The 15,773-nt window shown below is 41.8% G+C and overlaps 2 protein-coding genes across 3 annotated transcripts; one reads left to right on the forward strand and one right to left on the reverse strand.

The window, feature by feature from the left end:
- Positions 1-208: 208 nt before the first annotated feature.
- LOC123403063 (anaphase-promoting complex subunit 7-like) lies at positions 209-757 on the reverse strand. The gene is made up of 2 exons (XM_045097036.1): positions 621-757; positions 209-518 (listed from the first exon to the last, which is right to left on the reverse strand). Exons 1-2 carry the CDS (start codon positions 699-701, stop codon positions 234-236), a joined length of 366 nt encoding a protein of 121 aa, XP_044952971.1. The 5' UTR covers positions 702-757; the 3' UTR covers positions 209-233.
- A 2,229-nt stretch (positions 758-2,986) lies between these two features.
- On the forward strand, positions 2,987-6,455 carry LOC123403399 (cyclin-dependent kinase G-1-like). 2 transcript variants are annotated; one of them, XR_006611469.1, is made up of 8 exons: positions 2,987-4,700; positions 4,794-4,922; positions 5,034-5,169; positions 5,250-5,338; positions 5,430-5,541; positions 5,627-5,733; positions 5,918-6,226; positions 6,308-6,455. XR_006611469.1 is itself a non-coding variant. In XM_045097334.1 (7 exons), the coding sequence occupies exons 1-7, from the start codon at positions 3,328-3,330 to the stop codon at positions 6,009-6,011; spliced, it is 2,040 nt and encodes a 679-aa protein (XP_044953269.1). In that variant the 5' UTR covers positions 2,987-3,327; the 3' UTR covers positions 6,012-6,455. The 2 variants fall into 2 exon arrangements, 1 of the variants encoding a protein (XP_044953269.1); XM_045097334.1 differs by having other exon boundaries at positions 5,918-6,455.
- Positions 6,456-15,773: the final 9,318 nt, after the last annotated feature.

The following is a 15,773-nucleotide window of genomic DNA, read 5'->3' on the forward strand; positions in this document are numbered from 1 at the left end:
AAATGATTCAGAAAATATGCCCATGCATGTAAGCAGCAAATGATTCAGAAAATACTTTTCCCATCCGACAAATTTCTTTGATCCCAAATTTGCTTAAGTTCCTTTGTACTTGTTCAAGGTAGCAATTGACACATTGGTGAGGGGGAAAGGCAATAAGCAAAGATAAATGCACAGGACGGTAAATGGATAGGATTGAGAGGGCGGGGAAATACATGATCCAGCATGAAGCCTTCCTACAACTTAGGGTTGCTATTTCGTAGTTTCAACTCCAAGAGAAAGTGTACGGACCTTAGTGCAGATTGATAGTGGGAGAGTGCATCAGAAAGCAGACTTGTTGCTGCAAATACTTGGGCCAACTTGACATGTAGAGAATCATCGGCCCATTGTCTTAGATATCTTTCAAGCAACAAAACTGCCTCCTTATTCCGCCCTCCAGCAACATGCAAATCAGCCAATGCCAATGCTGCTCCGAGAAATCCAGGTTCGAGACGAATAGCAGATTTGTAGAACTTTCTTGCCTGGGAAATAATTGAACAACATTAAGTCACTTGTCAAAGGGCGCAGTCAGAAGAAAAGAAAAGAAAACGAAATCATAAGAAAAGAAAAAAAGGTGGCTTTACCTTCTCTCTCCCAGTGGAACTGATGGCATGCACATCACCAACTAGCTTCAGAGCTTTTGCAGACTGATGCATAACCTTCATTGCTTCACGTGCAGTGAACAGTGCATCTTTGCATTTGGAAAGTGCTAGATAAGCATGCACCAAACTTGAGAATAATATCTATATTAGGCTGCATGCAGGCTTTAAATAAGCAACCAGAAGTATCTATGTGCAACAACCTTGATAAGAGCGAAGATCAGCCCTTAGTTCTTGAGCTCCCCTGAAATCTGTTATTGCCAGATCTGGTCGATTCAATGAAAGATGGAGATTGCCCTTAAAGAACATAAGCAAACAGTAAGCCTACTGCCTGGATAACAAAGAATGAAAAATAGAATCCAACCAAATACGAATTTTGAAGTAACTAAGCCAACAACCGCAACAGGCTTGTTGTAAACCCACCAACCATGCTTGTATACTTCATTGCAATACATTTCCAAAATATGACAATGCAAGTAGACACTGGTACAAAAAAACAATTATGTTGTATGGCCAATAACATTTTGTGGTATTACCTTCATAATATAGCCGGTTATATGCCTATCGTCAACTCGGAGGCTCTGCAAAATGTAAAGCAATGCAAGGAACATTACATGGATGATCCGCTTCCAAAAAGCATATCTATAAAAGGTACAAATTTCTTTGATCCCAAATTTTCTTAAGTATAAGGGGACCCGGAGGGAGTTGATGGCGCCGAGGTGCGGGGTGGCGATCTCCTTGCGGTTGGAGAGCGCGAGCGAGGCGGCGCGGCGCGAGCGGGCGAGGGCCTGGAAGCGCCGCGCGGGCAGCTCCCCCGCGTTCCCTTCTCCTCACCTCCTCCCACCACATCCACTCGGGGCGCACCGCGGTGTATGCACTCTGCCGCCTCTCCCTTCGCGGCTGCGGCGCTGGTGCTCAGGGCCCTCGGGGTTGTGGGCGGTGCGAGCCCCACGGGCCGCCGGAGAAGCGCGCCCGCGGCCCTCTGCGCCATGAGCTTCGGTGTCCGGGGTGGCCTCGAGAGAGGAGCGCGGACGGTAGGGGAGCGGCGGCGGCAAACATGAAGGAGCTGCCGGGCCGACTGGGCCGAGAGGTCAACCACCACGAGCTCGCGGCGGCCGTTGGCGGCGAACAGGAAGGAGCTGCCGGAGGCAGCGAGGAAGTAGAGGTCCTCCCCCGGGGGCACGGCGGGGGAGATGATGTCCGAGACGGCGATGCGGAACCAGCGGCCGGACGGCCCGTGGAAGCCCCGTAGCGCGGCGCCGCGGGGCGGGAGCTTCTTGAACACAAGGAGCCACACGGCGGCCGGGGCGGGGCCGGACGAGACGGAGGACAGGTGGTAGAAGCGGCGGAAGTCCGGGGAGGAGATGAGGTGGGACAGGGGACGGGCGACGGAGCGGACGCGGAGCAGCTCCGAGAGCACGAGGCGGATGAGGATTTCGTGGAGGAGCTCTGCTGGGAGGAGCAGCAGGGTTTCGCGCGGAGCACACTGGAGTGGTCGCAGTGCAGAGGAGAGGATAAGGTTCGGGTGGGGAGAGGGCTGTGGTCGCAGTGCACTCAGAGGAGAGGATAAGGATCGGGTGGGGAGAGGGGGAGTGGGTGAGATTGTGTTTTTTTATATAACAACGTGGGTGAGATTGTGAGGTTTTTTTTTTGGAGGAAATTGTGAGGTTATTTTTGATAACCGGAGTGGGTGAGGTCTTTTTTTTATAAGGGGAGTATGTTCTTATTTTTTTTTTGTACCTTTTCTGTGTCTACCATGTTTATTTGTACATTATGGAATATTTGATTCTATTTTGACTACTTCCTCCATTCCTAATTATAAATCTTTTTAAAATTTTGAATATAAATCACATATGGATCAAAATGTCTATATGCATCCGTATGTAGTGCATACAAGACATATATTTAGGCACGGAGGGAGTATACAGACAATAAATATCTTATATGTTTTTTACGGAGAAATTCATCATGTTGATTGCCTTGGATGTGTGATTTTTACTAATTATGAGCAGAGAAATTTCGGTGTACGGTTATTCTGCGTTGCACGTGCATGCTTACTACTCCCTCCGTTCCTAAATATAAGTCTTTTAAGATATTTCATTAGAAGTCTACATACAGAGCAAAATGAGTGAATCTACACTCTAAAGTATGTCTACATACATCCGTATGTAGTCTACTAATGAAATCTCTTTAAAGACTTATATTTAGAAACGGAGGGAGCAGTAGAGATAAGGAAAAGAAAACAATTCAGACCCAACCGGAGCCTCCGTGTCGAACCCCACCTGCCATCGGCTCAAACGCGCCGCCTTCGCGTCCAATGCGAACTCAGATACCGCTCAAACAGCACAGCACGATAGGCGACGCCGGACGCAACTTCCTCTTCTTTTCTTCGCGTCGCCCTCCAACCCCACCCACCGCCGCCGCCACCACAAACCCGCACGATCCCTCTCCGCGTCCTTGGTCGCCGACTTCCGATAAGCTTCCTCGCCACGCACGCGCGAGCTAGCGCAGAGCTCCAGCATATTATCCCCAATTTCGGAAGAGGTCCGATCCCCTGTTCGATCCAGAAAAACCTCCCCCCCCCCCCCCCCCCCCCCCCCAGGGTTTGGTTTTGGCCCGTGGATCTAGGGTTTGGCGAGCCAATTTTCCCGCGATTCCCTTCAATTGCTAGGATTTGTTGTGCCTGCGCATCATGGCCGCTGGACGCCGCGGAGGGTACAGTGGTTACGAGGTGTCGAGGGAGCGGGAGTTCGATCTGGAGGCTTCTAAAAGAGGCAAGGATCGCCATCTCCGCAACCCTAGCCGCCACCGCGACTCAGATTATCGTCGTGATGGCGGCCGGAGCAGGGACCGGGAGCCGTCAAATGGGTACACCCGCCACCGGTCGCCACATCTGCCACCGAAGAGCCGGCCCTCAGGAAGGAGGGAGGAGAGGGAACCCGGTGAGGTTTCAAGTGGAAGTGGCTCGGAAGATTCTCGTGGGCACCCGCTCAAGGCAAGGGAACCTGGTGTGAATGGTGCTGTTGGGGTCAGCAGGGAGGGCGGGGTGCCGTCCCCAAGTAAGAAGCGAAAATACTGGCCGGTTAATTTGGATAGGAATGGTTCAAAGCCTCGCGTCCAAGATGTTGCGAGTAGCATGGAAGAGGTAGGCGCTGTGGTTGCCAACCTCCTGGATGTTGGCAACCTGAGCAGCATTGATTTGGATGCGTCGGTTGATGTACAAAATGTTGAAAGATTACAGGAGCGCAACAATGGCAGGGTTAGGGTTATTATGGAGGAGGATGAGGAGGAGGACACTTATCAAACAATGATAAACATTATGAGTTCACGGTGGGCAGATGCTGATGATGAGAAAGAAATTGTGTCAAAGAAGAAGAAAAGCCTGTCACCAGAACAAGGGTTCCTGAAGAAGGCTACAAGCCCAGAGCTTGGAAAGTTGATGGTGGATAAAGACTCAGGGGGAAACTCCTCAGTGTCTTCTGACTCTGGCTTAGTACAGTTTAGTGCAAACAGGGATCTTGAAGTAGATAAGGGTGACTACATGGATATTGAGAAGGATGCTGAGGATGATTCTTCTGCTCTTTGTGTGCTGCGCACTGATTCTGAGAGTCAGGGGTGTAGCTCTAGAACCCCAGAGCCTGCAGGGTCGCCGCATAGGTGCATTAACATGCTTCAGGGTTGTAGGGGTGTTGACGAGTTTGAGAGGCTCAACACAATCAATGAGGGTACATACGGTATTGTATCTAGGGCAAAGGATAAAAAAACTGGTGAGATTGTTGCATTGAAGAAGGTAAAGATGGAGAATGAACGGGAAGGATTCCCACTGACTTCTCTAAGGGAAATAAATATCCTGCTATCATTCCATCACCCTTCGATTGTGGATGTCAAGGAAATAGTCGTTGGGAGTGGTGACAGCACCTATATGGTGATGGAGTACATGGAGCACGATCTCAAGGCTGTCACGGAGACCATGAAACAACCATATAGTCAAAGCGAGGTCAAATGTTTGATGCTTCAGCTGCTAGAAGGTGTGAAGTATCTTCATGACAATTGGGTTATTCACAGGTAATGACCAACTATTGTTTTTTCTTCAACCTTTATGCATGTTTCTTAATAGGTTTTATTGTTCCTTGTCTAATGATCTGCGTTGTTTGATAGGGATCTCAAGACGTCTAATATTCTCTTGAATAATTGTGGTGAGTTAAAAATATGTGATTTCGGGCTCTCTCGACAATATGGCAGCCCACTAAAGCCTTACACTCAATTGGTTGTGACTTTGTGGTACAGGTAAGCCATTAGCCAGCATCAATGTTTTCAAAGTGCTGTTACATTATTATTTAACTGTAAGTTTTCACTTCTCCAATCACGGCCTCACTGTTTGTTCCTTTATTGTCGCAGGGCTCCAGAACTACTGTTAGGCGCAAAGGAATATTCCACTGCTATTGATATGTGGTCGTTGGGTTGTATTATGGCAGAACTCCTTTCAAAAAAGCCACTGTTTGATGGGAAACGTGACATCGACCAACTTAGTAAGGTATATGGTTTGATTTATAATTTGTATTTGTTTATTATAACTAGACCAATAAAATCTCATTTGAGTAACTTCGACTGCAGATATTTAGAATGCTTGGTACACCTAACGAGGACATATGGCCTGGTTATTCTAAATTACCTGGTGCCAGGGCCAAATTTGCCAAACAACCGTAAGTGGTTAACCACCTATTGTAGCTGCTTCTTTTGTGTTTTGAGCATGCTAGGTTTTTATCGAAATCTTACCTTCATTTCTCTTCTCAGGTACAATAAATTAAGGGAAAAGTTTCCAGCTGTATCTTTCACTGGTGGGCTGACCCTGTCAGAGGCTGGATTTGACCTGCTAAACAGAATGCTGACGTATGACCCTGAAACGGTAATATATGCCCTATAGAGAAATAACTGATTCTCCTATCCTCACTTTTTTACCTGTCTGAACATATTTGTCTTCTTTCTTACAGCGCATATCAGCAGAGGATGCGTTGAACCATGAATGGTTCTGTGAAGCACCACTTCCTCAGTCAAGGGATTCTATGCCAACATTTCATTCTCTTAATGAACAAGACAGGTACTGGTATTTTTTCGTATAAGCTTTAACCTGTCAACAAAGTACTCCCTCTGTAAACTAATATAAGACGTTTTATAGATTGCTAAAGTAGCGATCTAAAACATCTTACATTTGTTTACAGAGTGAGTATGATTTTTTTCTGCGTAGTATGGTTGAATTAATGTTGCATTCTTTAAACATGTAGGCGCATGATGAAACGTATGAAGAGCCCTGATCCTATGGAGGAGCAGCGCATGAAAGAACTGGGGAGCATACACGACCGTGGAATTTTTGGCTGAGCCTTGATCTTTTGGTTTGCTGCAGATGCCAATCTTCAACACGAACCTTTGGAAGTGCATGTGTTCCAAGGTCAGACGTCCACTGGATATGAAGGGCATTTTCTTCTTGGTGTCTGGCGAGAGTTGGTGGCCTTCTTTAGCAGGCATGGATGCATAATCAAAAGGGGATGTGATTTCGACTTGTGTTCCATGCTAGGCACTATTTCACTTACAGGGTTAGCTCTTCCCCAACTTCTGGTCACAATGAACTCTTACCTTACTTTTGGTCACAATCTAATCCACCTGTGCATTGTAAGGTGTGCAAATATCTCATACAGCTGCATCGTATGGTCTGGCCTATTCACAGCTATTGGGTACACCAGTTTCACATACCGATCTTCTGTATGTAAAGTACTATAAAGTGTATTCCTTGTAAACAACAATCAATAAGATCTTGTCACTTCATTTTCTTTGTTAAGCACATTTTATTTTGATCTTTGCATTTTCTCTGCAAGAGATGATTGAAGCGAAGAGGGGGAGTACCTTTTGCTTTTTCTCGAGGAGACTGATGCATAGTAATGCAAATTGTAAGGTAATATGCTGAGGAATTAATTTCCTACTGATGTGTTAGCATGCTATACAAATGCAAAGTATTTACCATTTTTCGTCTCTGTTCGTGGAAGTTCTGTGTGAATGGTCTTGTAAGCTCAGGTGAGCGCTTTGGCGTTGCTTGTAAATATCTAAAATTGTACATATATAATATTGGCTTATTCTGCTTGATATATTGATGTTGTCTGTTAATGTACTACTCCCTCTGTTCCTAAATATAAGTCTTCTAGAGATTTCACTATGGGACTACATACGAAGCAAAATGAGTGAATCTACACTCTAAAGTATGTCTATATACATCGGTATGTAGTCTCCTAGTGAAACCTCTAAAAAGACTTATATTTAGGAACGGAGGGAGTATATGAAATTCTAACTTACATAATGAATGCAAACCACAAAGGATGCACTGGAGAAATTAATACTTATGAACTTCTTTTGTGCAGTCAATGCAACTTTCGTCGTAAGAACACAACTACTGTTGTCTTAAAAACACAACTAATTTTGTATTGCGAAATGAAGACCCTTCATTTATGTTATTGTTTGCTTTCCTGAAAACAGGAATCTTGACTTCCGATTACCTTCGTTCTCCCAAAAGCTAGATGCTATTTTGTTCTGCTTTTTATTATTTTCAGGATTTTGTTCTTGTTTGGCCTAGGTTGCCTGAATGGATAAAAAGACTTTCTTGCATTGTTGAATGATACTATGATTTCACCTAGGCTTTCATTTTGTGTTGTATACTCCATGCAAGATTATGTTTTGGGAATTGACACGTTCTACAACATGTAACTTTGACCACCATCTTTATCAGGGTGTTTATTCTGTTGTGGTTGAATCTAACGAGACAAATACACACATGATTTTCACACACCAATCTAAATTTGTGAAAAAACATCAGTGGCCAATTTTTTAGAAGTTTGACTAAAATGCCGTCCTTTTATGAACTGGATGGAGCACTAGTTAGTGAAAATTGTAAAATGTTTTGGTTCTTAGGTACTGGTTTGCCCTTCATGAGAAGTTTATGCACTCTTACTCCTATGCCAATCTTTTAAGTTTTAAGTGTTAATTATTTATAAGCCATATTTTCTAACGCTCTCCCTTAAATACCCAGCAATCTGTGAGGACCACCCTTGTATATAAAAGGGTTATCCCTAACAAATTCCTTGATGGTATGCAAGGAAAAAGACTGAAAACAATGACATGCAAGGGATTGGTTTTAAGAGTAGCATATATGGGAGTTCCTTACTATATGATAATATACTTGCATCACTTCAGTATTGTCCGTTTAGTGAGCTAGTCAATTTTCATTGCTTCACTTTCAAGTCATTTGCGTATGTGCAGTACATCTGATGATAGAAAAGCTAGTCTGATTGGTATCCACGATTGAATGTTTGTTTGGACATAGCATATCTTCTTGTGAAATCAGTTAATCCAATTCTCTTACTCAATTTTAACTTTGAACTATGACTACTTGTATTGTGTAAGCTACTTGGAGAGTTGATTGAACTCACTCAAGTGTTCTGTGACCCGTCTGCAGCTTAAGCTGTGGCTATCAAGACAGGAAGCTCGAGTGCTGTCAGCTTTACCTTGCTTAATTGACTTTCTTTGTGGAAGGTATCCAAGCTCTGTTACTCTTGTGAATCTTAGTTGGTCAGTATACTATCCTATCTTGGAATGTTTTCTTGCTAGTAGTTTCCTTTGGTAACTGATTACTGTTTCCTTGGTTGACAAATTGATAATTTTTAAATCTGTTCAGAGTTCAGGTAATCTCATCATTGCCTTCAGTATTGCTACATTGATCCCTTAAGGAGTTGTTTGTTTTCTGGTTCTATATTCTCTAGGATGCACGCCATTGTCATGAAATGCTGCACTTTATTTTGATCAAAAAATGTGGACTCTGTTTGCCGTAAAACGGGGTCTTACTGCTGGAAAACTCTCGGGTGCTGGTAAAAACAAGACTAGTTTTCATTTGAATAAATCATATTTAGTTTCCTTAGTGTTCTGATAATTTACCTACGGGATGCCTTGAAGTTATCAGTTCATTGTAAGTTAATCCCTGTCAACCATGTGCGACCACCCACCAGTGGACATGATGATTATTGGTTGAACATTTGTTGGATAATTCAGTAATTAGTTATTTGCAGCGACCTATTAATTGCTCTCTCATATATGCCACCACTGGTGGAGAAGAGAGCCCTGTTTTTTTTTTAGATATGACCCTTTCGTCTTGAATTCCTTGCCTCACATCTGAATGAAATGCTTATCAGTATTAAAAAATATCACATCATAGATCCATATATATTGTTCTTTTGGTGAGGGGTATTCTGTTGTGGTATTTGGATTATTTATACACAGTTCAGGTATCTCTTCAAATTGCTACAAATCGGTAACTTGTGTAGTGGTCAGAATTAACCTACATAAGGGCGGAGTGAAACAAGTTTTAAGTGCAAACGGAGTACTAGCTCTTGCCACTGTTGGGCCTAATCGGGCTGCCTGCTAGCATTTCTGTCTTGGCTGCTTGCGACTTGGGCGGCATGCTGGCTTGTGCTGGTACGGACGGAGAAATGTCTTTGCTGCTTGCGACTTGGGCGGCATGCTGGCTTGTGCCAGTACGGACAGAGAAAGGAATAGGAGTGAGATTCAGTAAGGTGAGATGTTGATATGTCTTATGTTTGCATTGAGACAGCTCTCTCAAGTAAATGGCACCGGTGGAGAAGAGAGCCCTGTTTTTATAGATATATGACCCTTTTGTATTGAATTCTTCGTCCCACTTCTGAATGAAATGCTTATCAGTATTAAGCAATATCATAGCACAGATCCATATATTTTGTTCTTTCGACGAGGTGTATTCTGTTGCTGTGAGATATGGATTATTTATAAAGTTTAGATCTGTCAAAGTTTGTACAAAGATGGTAACTTATGTAGTGGTCAGAATTAACCTAGACAAGGACAAGGTGAAACGAGTTTTGAGTGCAAATGAAGTGCCTGCTCTTGCAACTGTTGTGCCTCAGAGGGTGCTGCTTGTTAGCTATTTCTGTCTTTGCTGCCAGCGACTTGGGCGGCGTGCTGGCTTGTGCCGGTACGGACAAGAGAAAAGGGAATATGAGTGAGATTCAGCCAAGTGAGATGTTGATGTGATGCATATACTTCATCACTTCCTAAACAAAAATCATGTACCAATCTGATATTTTCTATACTTCTTTTCTACCCTCTCCGTTCCAAAGTAAGTGTCACAGTTTTAGTTCGAAGGTTGATGGTATCAAACTTCTTTAGTGGCACTTCATCTCTAGTTATCAGTTACAGCATGGTAAATATTCCCTCCTATCTCACAATATAAGAGCGTTTTGCAAGCTAACATAGCTTGCAAAACGCTCTTATATTATGGGACGGAGGGAGTATTTTACTGGACAGCTCATTGAAATATCGTTTCTTATTCTGTGAATGCAAGATGATTGTCAATGGCATGTCTGTATTCCGTGAATGCAAGACCATTCTCAAAGGCATGCCGGTTTCCAGCACATCCTCTTGGTCAGCTGTTGCAGACGAAATGCCTGCAGCAGAGCATTCACGAAAAGCCTGCAGCAGAGCATTCACGAAAAGCCTGCAGCAGAGCATTCTACTATGAACCTTATTGTACCTTTTCAAAATAAATTAGTACAAACATTTGTTATCTAGCTTCGTCAACCATTTCTCTCTTTTGTTGCCATTTGTAAGTCAAGGGTCAATTCTGCTGTAGCCTGAGTTTTTGAATGAAAAATGCTGAAAGGTTTTGATCAAATAAGTTTGGCTTGGAAGCCTTGTAAAGCATGGCAAGGTCTGCTCCAGTATTTGATAATCTTCTGCTCAGCTAGGCACTTAACTAATGTACTATCGAAACTGCATCCTTTCATGCGAACATTTCGAATGGAAATGCATTGATAGCCATCTCTCTCTTTTGTTGTCATTTATAAGTAACGGATCAATTGTGCTGTAGCCAGGGTTTGTAAATGAAAACTTGAAAGGTGTTCAAAGGTTTTGATGGCTTGGAAGCCTTGGAAAGCATCGCTAAGGTCAGGTTTTGTAGTTGATAATCTTCTGCTCAGCTAGGTATCTAGAATTGCCTCCATTCATGATGTATGTGCATTTTGATTTTGACAGTAAATATCTTGATTTCCTACTCAATAATTCAAGATATCACCTAAGCCTGGCCTAGATGCAATTTTTATTGTATATATTTTGCAGGTTCAGGTTCAGGTTCGGGAATTAAGAGTGTATTAATCATTATGTGGATTATGGTTTGTTAGTAGTGTTAACATATGATTATTACTAGTAAGGTGGAGAAGTGCTCTTTATTACTACTACTTTCCTAAAGTAATGTAAGAGCGGTTAGGTCACTACTTTAGTGCTCTAAACGCTCTTATATTACTTTACAGAGGGAGCAAATTTTATTGTATTTTTTAGTCGCACCACCTGTGCATCTGTCAGCTTGTCAACAACTAGTTAGGCTGGATTAGCCTATCCTAACCCATCATACATTAATATCTGCATCTGAAAAATAAAATCATATTAACTTGGTAGTCTCTAGTTTATTCTATGCATATGCCCTTGCTAATCCTGTGCACAGCGACGATGGAACTTGAATTAGCATTGCGGAGGCAAAGAAGCTTCTGGAAAGATTGTAAAAATACTAAGGTGTTGCAAGAGTGCCTGCTGATGTATTCTTTTTACCTCTTAAGCCTTGGTTGGATTGCCGTTTTCGTCTCAAATACCCCTGTAAAAAAAATACAGATCTCTGCCCACCGTTTTGTTTTCAGCTAGAAATATACTAGTGACCGGTAAAATACAGGTGTAAAATAAATGCGTCTGTATTTGAAAATGGCAATCCAAGCAAGGCTTTAGGGTTATGGCCCATATCTATTGAAATTTGGTAAGTAATGGTTATGGCCATATCTATTGAAATTTGTTAAGTAATGTGGTCTCAGGATGAGTACAGCTTGGTTTTTCTCCTGTAATGTGGTAACAATGAATGGTTCAACTGTTTTGCTGTCTGGGATTTCTTGATAATGTCCAGCTGATTGGTTGAAAGTGCTGTCACTGGAAATATGTCATAATCAGATAAAGTGATAGAACTTGTGTGTAGCGGCTTTGCTAGCAACGATGAATTTTAAAATTGCGGATTAATCATATGTTATGGTCTGTCAGGGGATTCTGCAAAGCTTCTACATATTGTTTTTCCTAAATGATGTACTTTGTTCACCGAACAACTTTTTCTGAACACCACAATTTTAGTTAAAAGAATTTTATAAGTTTAATTTGCAACATAGGCATATTTTGTATATAATCCACCAACATATATTTGCTCACATAATGTATGGACCTTTTTCATGTTTGGTTATGAAATGTGTTTCCATCGTGAGGTATATCTGTTGGTCACATGGTGTAAAGAATTCTCTCAAATTTGGTCATGAAATGTGTTCCCACTATTAGGTTAGGTCAAGGTATACAATTGTATGCCAATAGGTTATACTTTTGTGGATTTTTGGCTTTGTGGAGTATATGCTGCCTAATAACGAATATGCATTATTGAGCGCAGGTTAATGTGCACTCGATTAGAAAATTCACAAGAAATACTAAAGGAATTTAAGAAAGTATTTTTTTGAATGGAAGATAATTAGTTGTGTTTTAAATTTCAGACCTTTTGGATATATTAGCAGCTCCCATTATAGAAGACAAATTGGGTTAGAACAATATATAAACAATAAACTTTTTCACAGACCTTAAATTTATGACCAATGGAATTGCTAGTAATTTTTTTCATCATCCTGATTTTGGGATGTCCCGGGCGATCATGCCAGGTTTGGAATACATCAACATTTTGAAAAATTACTTTGTATACAACATGTTTCACGGATTTGATGTACCTATAGTACAAACCAGATGATAGAGAAGGAATTTTCTCATATACCTTTTTGCCATATCCGTGATCTTTTGTAAAGATTAGATACTCCTCTTTGTTGTCTTCATGGGTTTTAGTATGAAAATCATTCTTACGGATATCTCGATAATTGATCAGGGTACATGATGAGTCGGGATATAATAAAGCATCCTCTATCGTCACTTGTGTATCACTTGAAAGGGTGAATATGGCATGTCAAGTATCAACAATCGCTATATCGCGTCCAGCGATAGTTAGAAATATCTCCATTCATCTTTTTCAGAGTCTGGAAATATTTCATCTCCCTCAGTATGGGGTTTGTGGTATCACTGTCCACAAGACATAATTCCTCTTCCACAGAATTGGCCCCGTGGAAAAACTATATAAAACGAAAGAATTTTTAATAAGAAAACCTTATGTTAATATATATAATACAATCTTATTATATCAAATGTGCTGATACAATATAATATAAAGACAATAACAAACTTATGTTTTTTTACAATCATCATAAATGAGCATAATTAAGTAGATCACTAAGGAGATCGAGGGACTAGTCAAAGTCGCCAAACACATCGTTTGAGGTGTACTCAAGCAACATGGCCTCCGTTTCAGCAGGGTTCTTAAGTGGATAAGGAATCATGGCGTTGCTCGGTCGAGGAGGAACATCGTGCGAAGCACTAACTCCATTTTCGCCATGTGGATGAAGGTTGAAGTTGGCTTTAAACCTTTTCCCTTGAGGTGCTTTGCGTCCCTGAGATTGCTTGTACAACATAACAAGATGCTTGGGCATTGAGCACTTTTCAGTAGAATGCATGTAGCATCCACACTTGTTGCAAAGCTCAGATTTATCAAACTTGGGCTTTGAAGTGCCTTTCCCTTGCCATAGTTTTTGAATTTTTTGTTCCCATTGCGCTTTCTCTTGTGCTCGAAATTGGACTATTTACCCCTAAAGGTACCATTAAACTTCTGTTTATTCACGACATTCAGATGAACTTCAGGTAAAGGTTGTGCCCCAACTAGGCGCTGAGAGCCATTCTTAGCGAGTAGCTCATCATGCTTTTCAGCCTGAAATAACATGTGAATAAGTTCGGAATAGACAGTGTAATTACGAGCACGATATTGCTGTTGGAGGGTCCTGTGTGAAGGGAGCATGGTAGACAGAGTCTTTTCTATTTTCTCCCCCTCAGTAGGTTCCTTCTCATAAAAGCGCAGTTGGGAACATATCTTATGAAGAGCATGATTGTACTCACCAATGGACTTGAAGTCGTGAAGGCGGAGATGAGTCCAATCATGAAGTGCTTCTGGCAGGACTACTCCCTTCTGCTGTTCATACCTTGTTTTGAGGGCCAGAAACAGAGTACTAGGAGATTCCTCCTCTAAATACTCAGACTTGAGATCTGGATGAATATGGTGCCTTGTGATGAATAAGGCAACATAATTCTGATGTTCTGTCAGCGACGTGGCTCAAGCCGGGAGAGGAGTCTCCGGGGGCTGGATTGCACGCACTATTCCACGGGACGCAAGACTTATCTTGATGTCCATAGCCCATGTAGGGTAGTTGTGGCCATTGAGGGCAAGCTCCTTAAATTCTTTGGCAGCCATCTTTGTCTACATGGGGAACCAGAGATAATTAATTTACAAGCGGTAAATTAAAAACCATCATGGTTGTGTAATAAGAATGCAAAAAATTGATAGACAAGTGTAAAACTTGAAAAATTCTCAATCTCAATTGTATGTAACACATTGAAGATCACTTAGATCTCACAGTAATGGGTTGCATGGCCATTATCTTGTGTATGCTACAATTTAGATATAAGGAATACACGTTGAAGGTAATTGTATATCGAGATTGATAAAGCGTAGACCTCACAGTAAGAGGGGATAGTGTGCAAATGAGCAGTAAATCCCAACTCATTACCTTGTGATCCCAAATATAATAAAGGAGAAAATATACAAAAATTTACAAGTTTGACACGCGAGAGAAGCGGATCTCAATCGCAAAAAAACATGTTCAAGGAAATATATGGTTAACACATGGAACATGTCATACTTTTCGGTTGAAATCCGGTAATTTATTTATATTATTGAGTCATTACATAATATAAATATACTAATAATCACACAAGTTCTAACCTAAAATAAATCTAGAACTGGACTAAATGTAAGTAGTCAAATTAGGTACTAAACAATACTGTATAGGGAGGAGGGGCCCTCGCTCCTGCCGCCACTGCCGCCTGGGTCTTCTACGGCCTTCCGGCAAGGTGGGGAAGAAGATGTGAGGTGGAGAATGAGAGAATGAGAGGTGGTGGTACGGTTCTGGTCGCTGCCTTATCCTCTCGATCCCCTCTCCCTCTCTTATTACGTGATGGTGATGGCGATGTACTGGCTACAGCCTGGCGCTGCCAACACCCAACCACCGAGCAAACCCAAGCCGAATTGGCTGGGTAGCCTAGGGCTGTCAAGTGTTTCTCTGTTTAAGTATTATTTACATATTTATACAGAGGAAGGAGACTCGACCATCTGAGGGGATGAGTCGGTTCCAGAGGACGGGAGAGAGAGCCGTCCGATGCGGGAGGAACCGCATGACGGTTGGACAAGGGAAGATTCTCCACTAATTACATGTGTTAATTAATCACAACAAAATTCAAGAAAGTATTTTTTTGAATGGAAGATAATTAGTTGTGTTTTAAATTTCAGGCCTTTTGGACATATTAGTAGCTCTCATTATAGAAGACAAATTGGGTTAGAATAATATATGAACAATACATTTTTTCACACACCTTAAATTTGTTTTTTGTTGATAGCTACTAAATGTACAAAATGATTTGAAATTTAAAGCACACGTCATGCATTAAATTTTGTTTCATGAAAAAATTGTATTTGTTAGAATTGTTTTAGTTTTTCTTTTGAATTTTCTGTTCATGGCGGGTGTAGCTGAGCCTCAGCACCACCGAATCGTCTTGTCCCCTTAATAAACAGTAAAATCAAAATAGTTGGTAAATATTCTTTTGATTTTTTTGTAGGTATTCATATTAGTGCAACAAATTTGCTTGACATTTTTCTTCCCATATGGGATAGGGGTGCTTGAGTGATGAAGAAAACAAAATTGTTTGAGGAAAATGAAATCCTTGATTCAATGATTGCAGGAATCTGCAATTTATATAGAGGGACGAGACGCGACCATCCAAGGGGATGCGTCGGTTCCAGGGGACGGGAGAGAGAGTCGTCCGTTGCGGGAGGAACCGCATGACGGTTGGGCA

This window comes from Hordeum vulgare, chromosome 6H (genome assembly GCF_904849725.1).
Source record: "Hordeum vulgare subsp. vulgare chromosome 6H, MorexV3_pseudomolecules_assembly, whole genome shotgun sequence".
Classification (NCBI taxonomy): Eukaryota; Viridiplantae; Streptophyta; class Magnoliopsida; order Poales; family Poaceae; genus Hordeum; species Hordeum vulgare.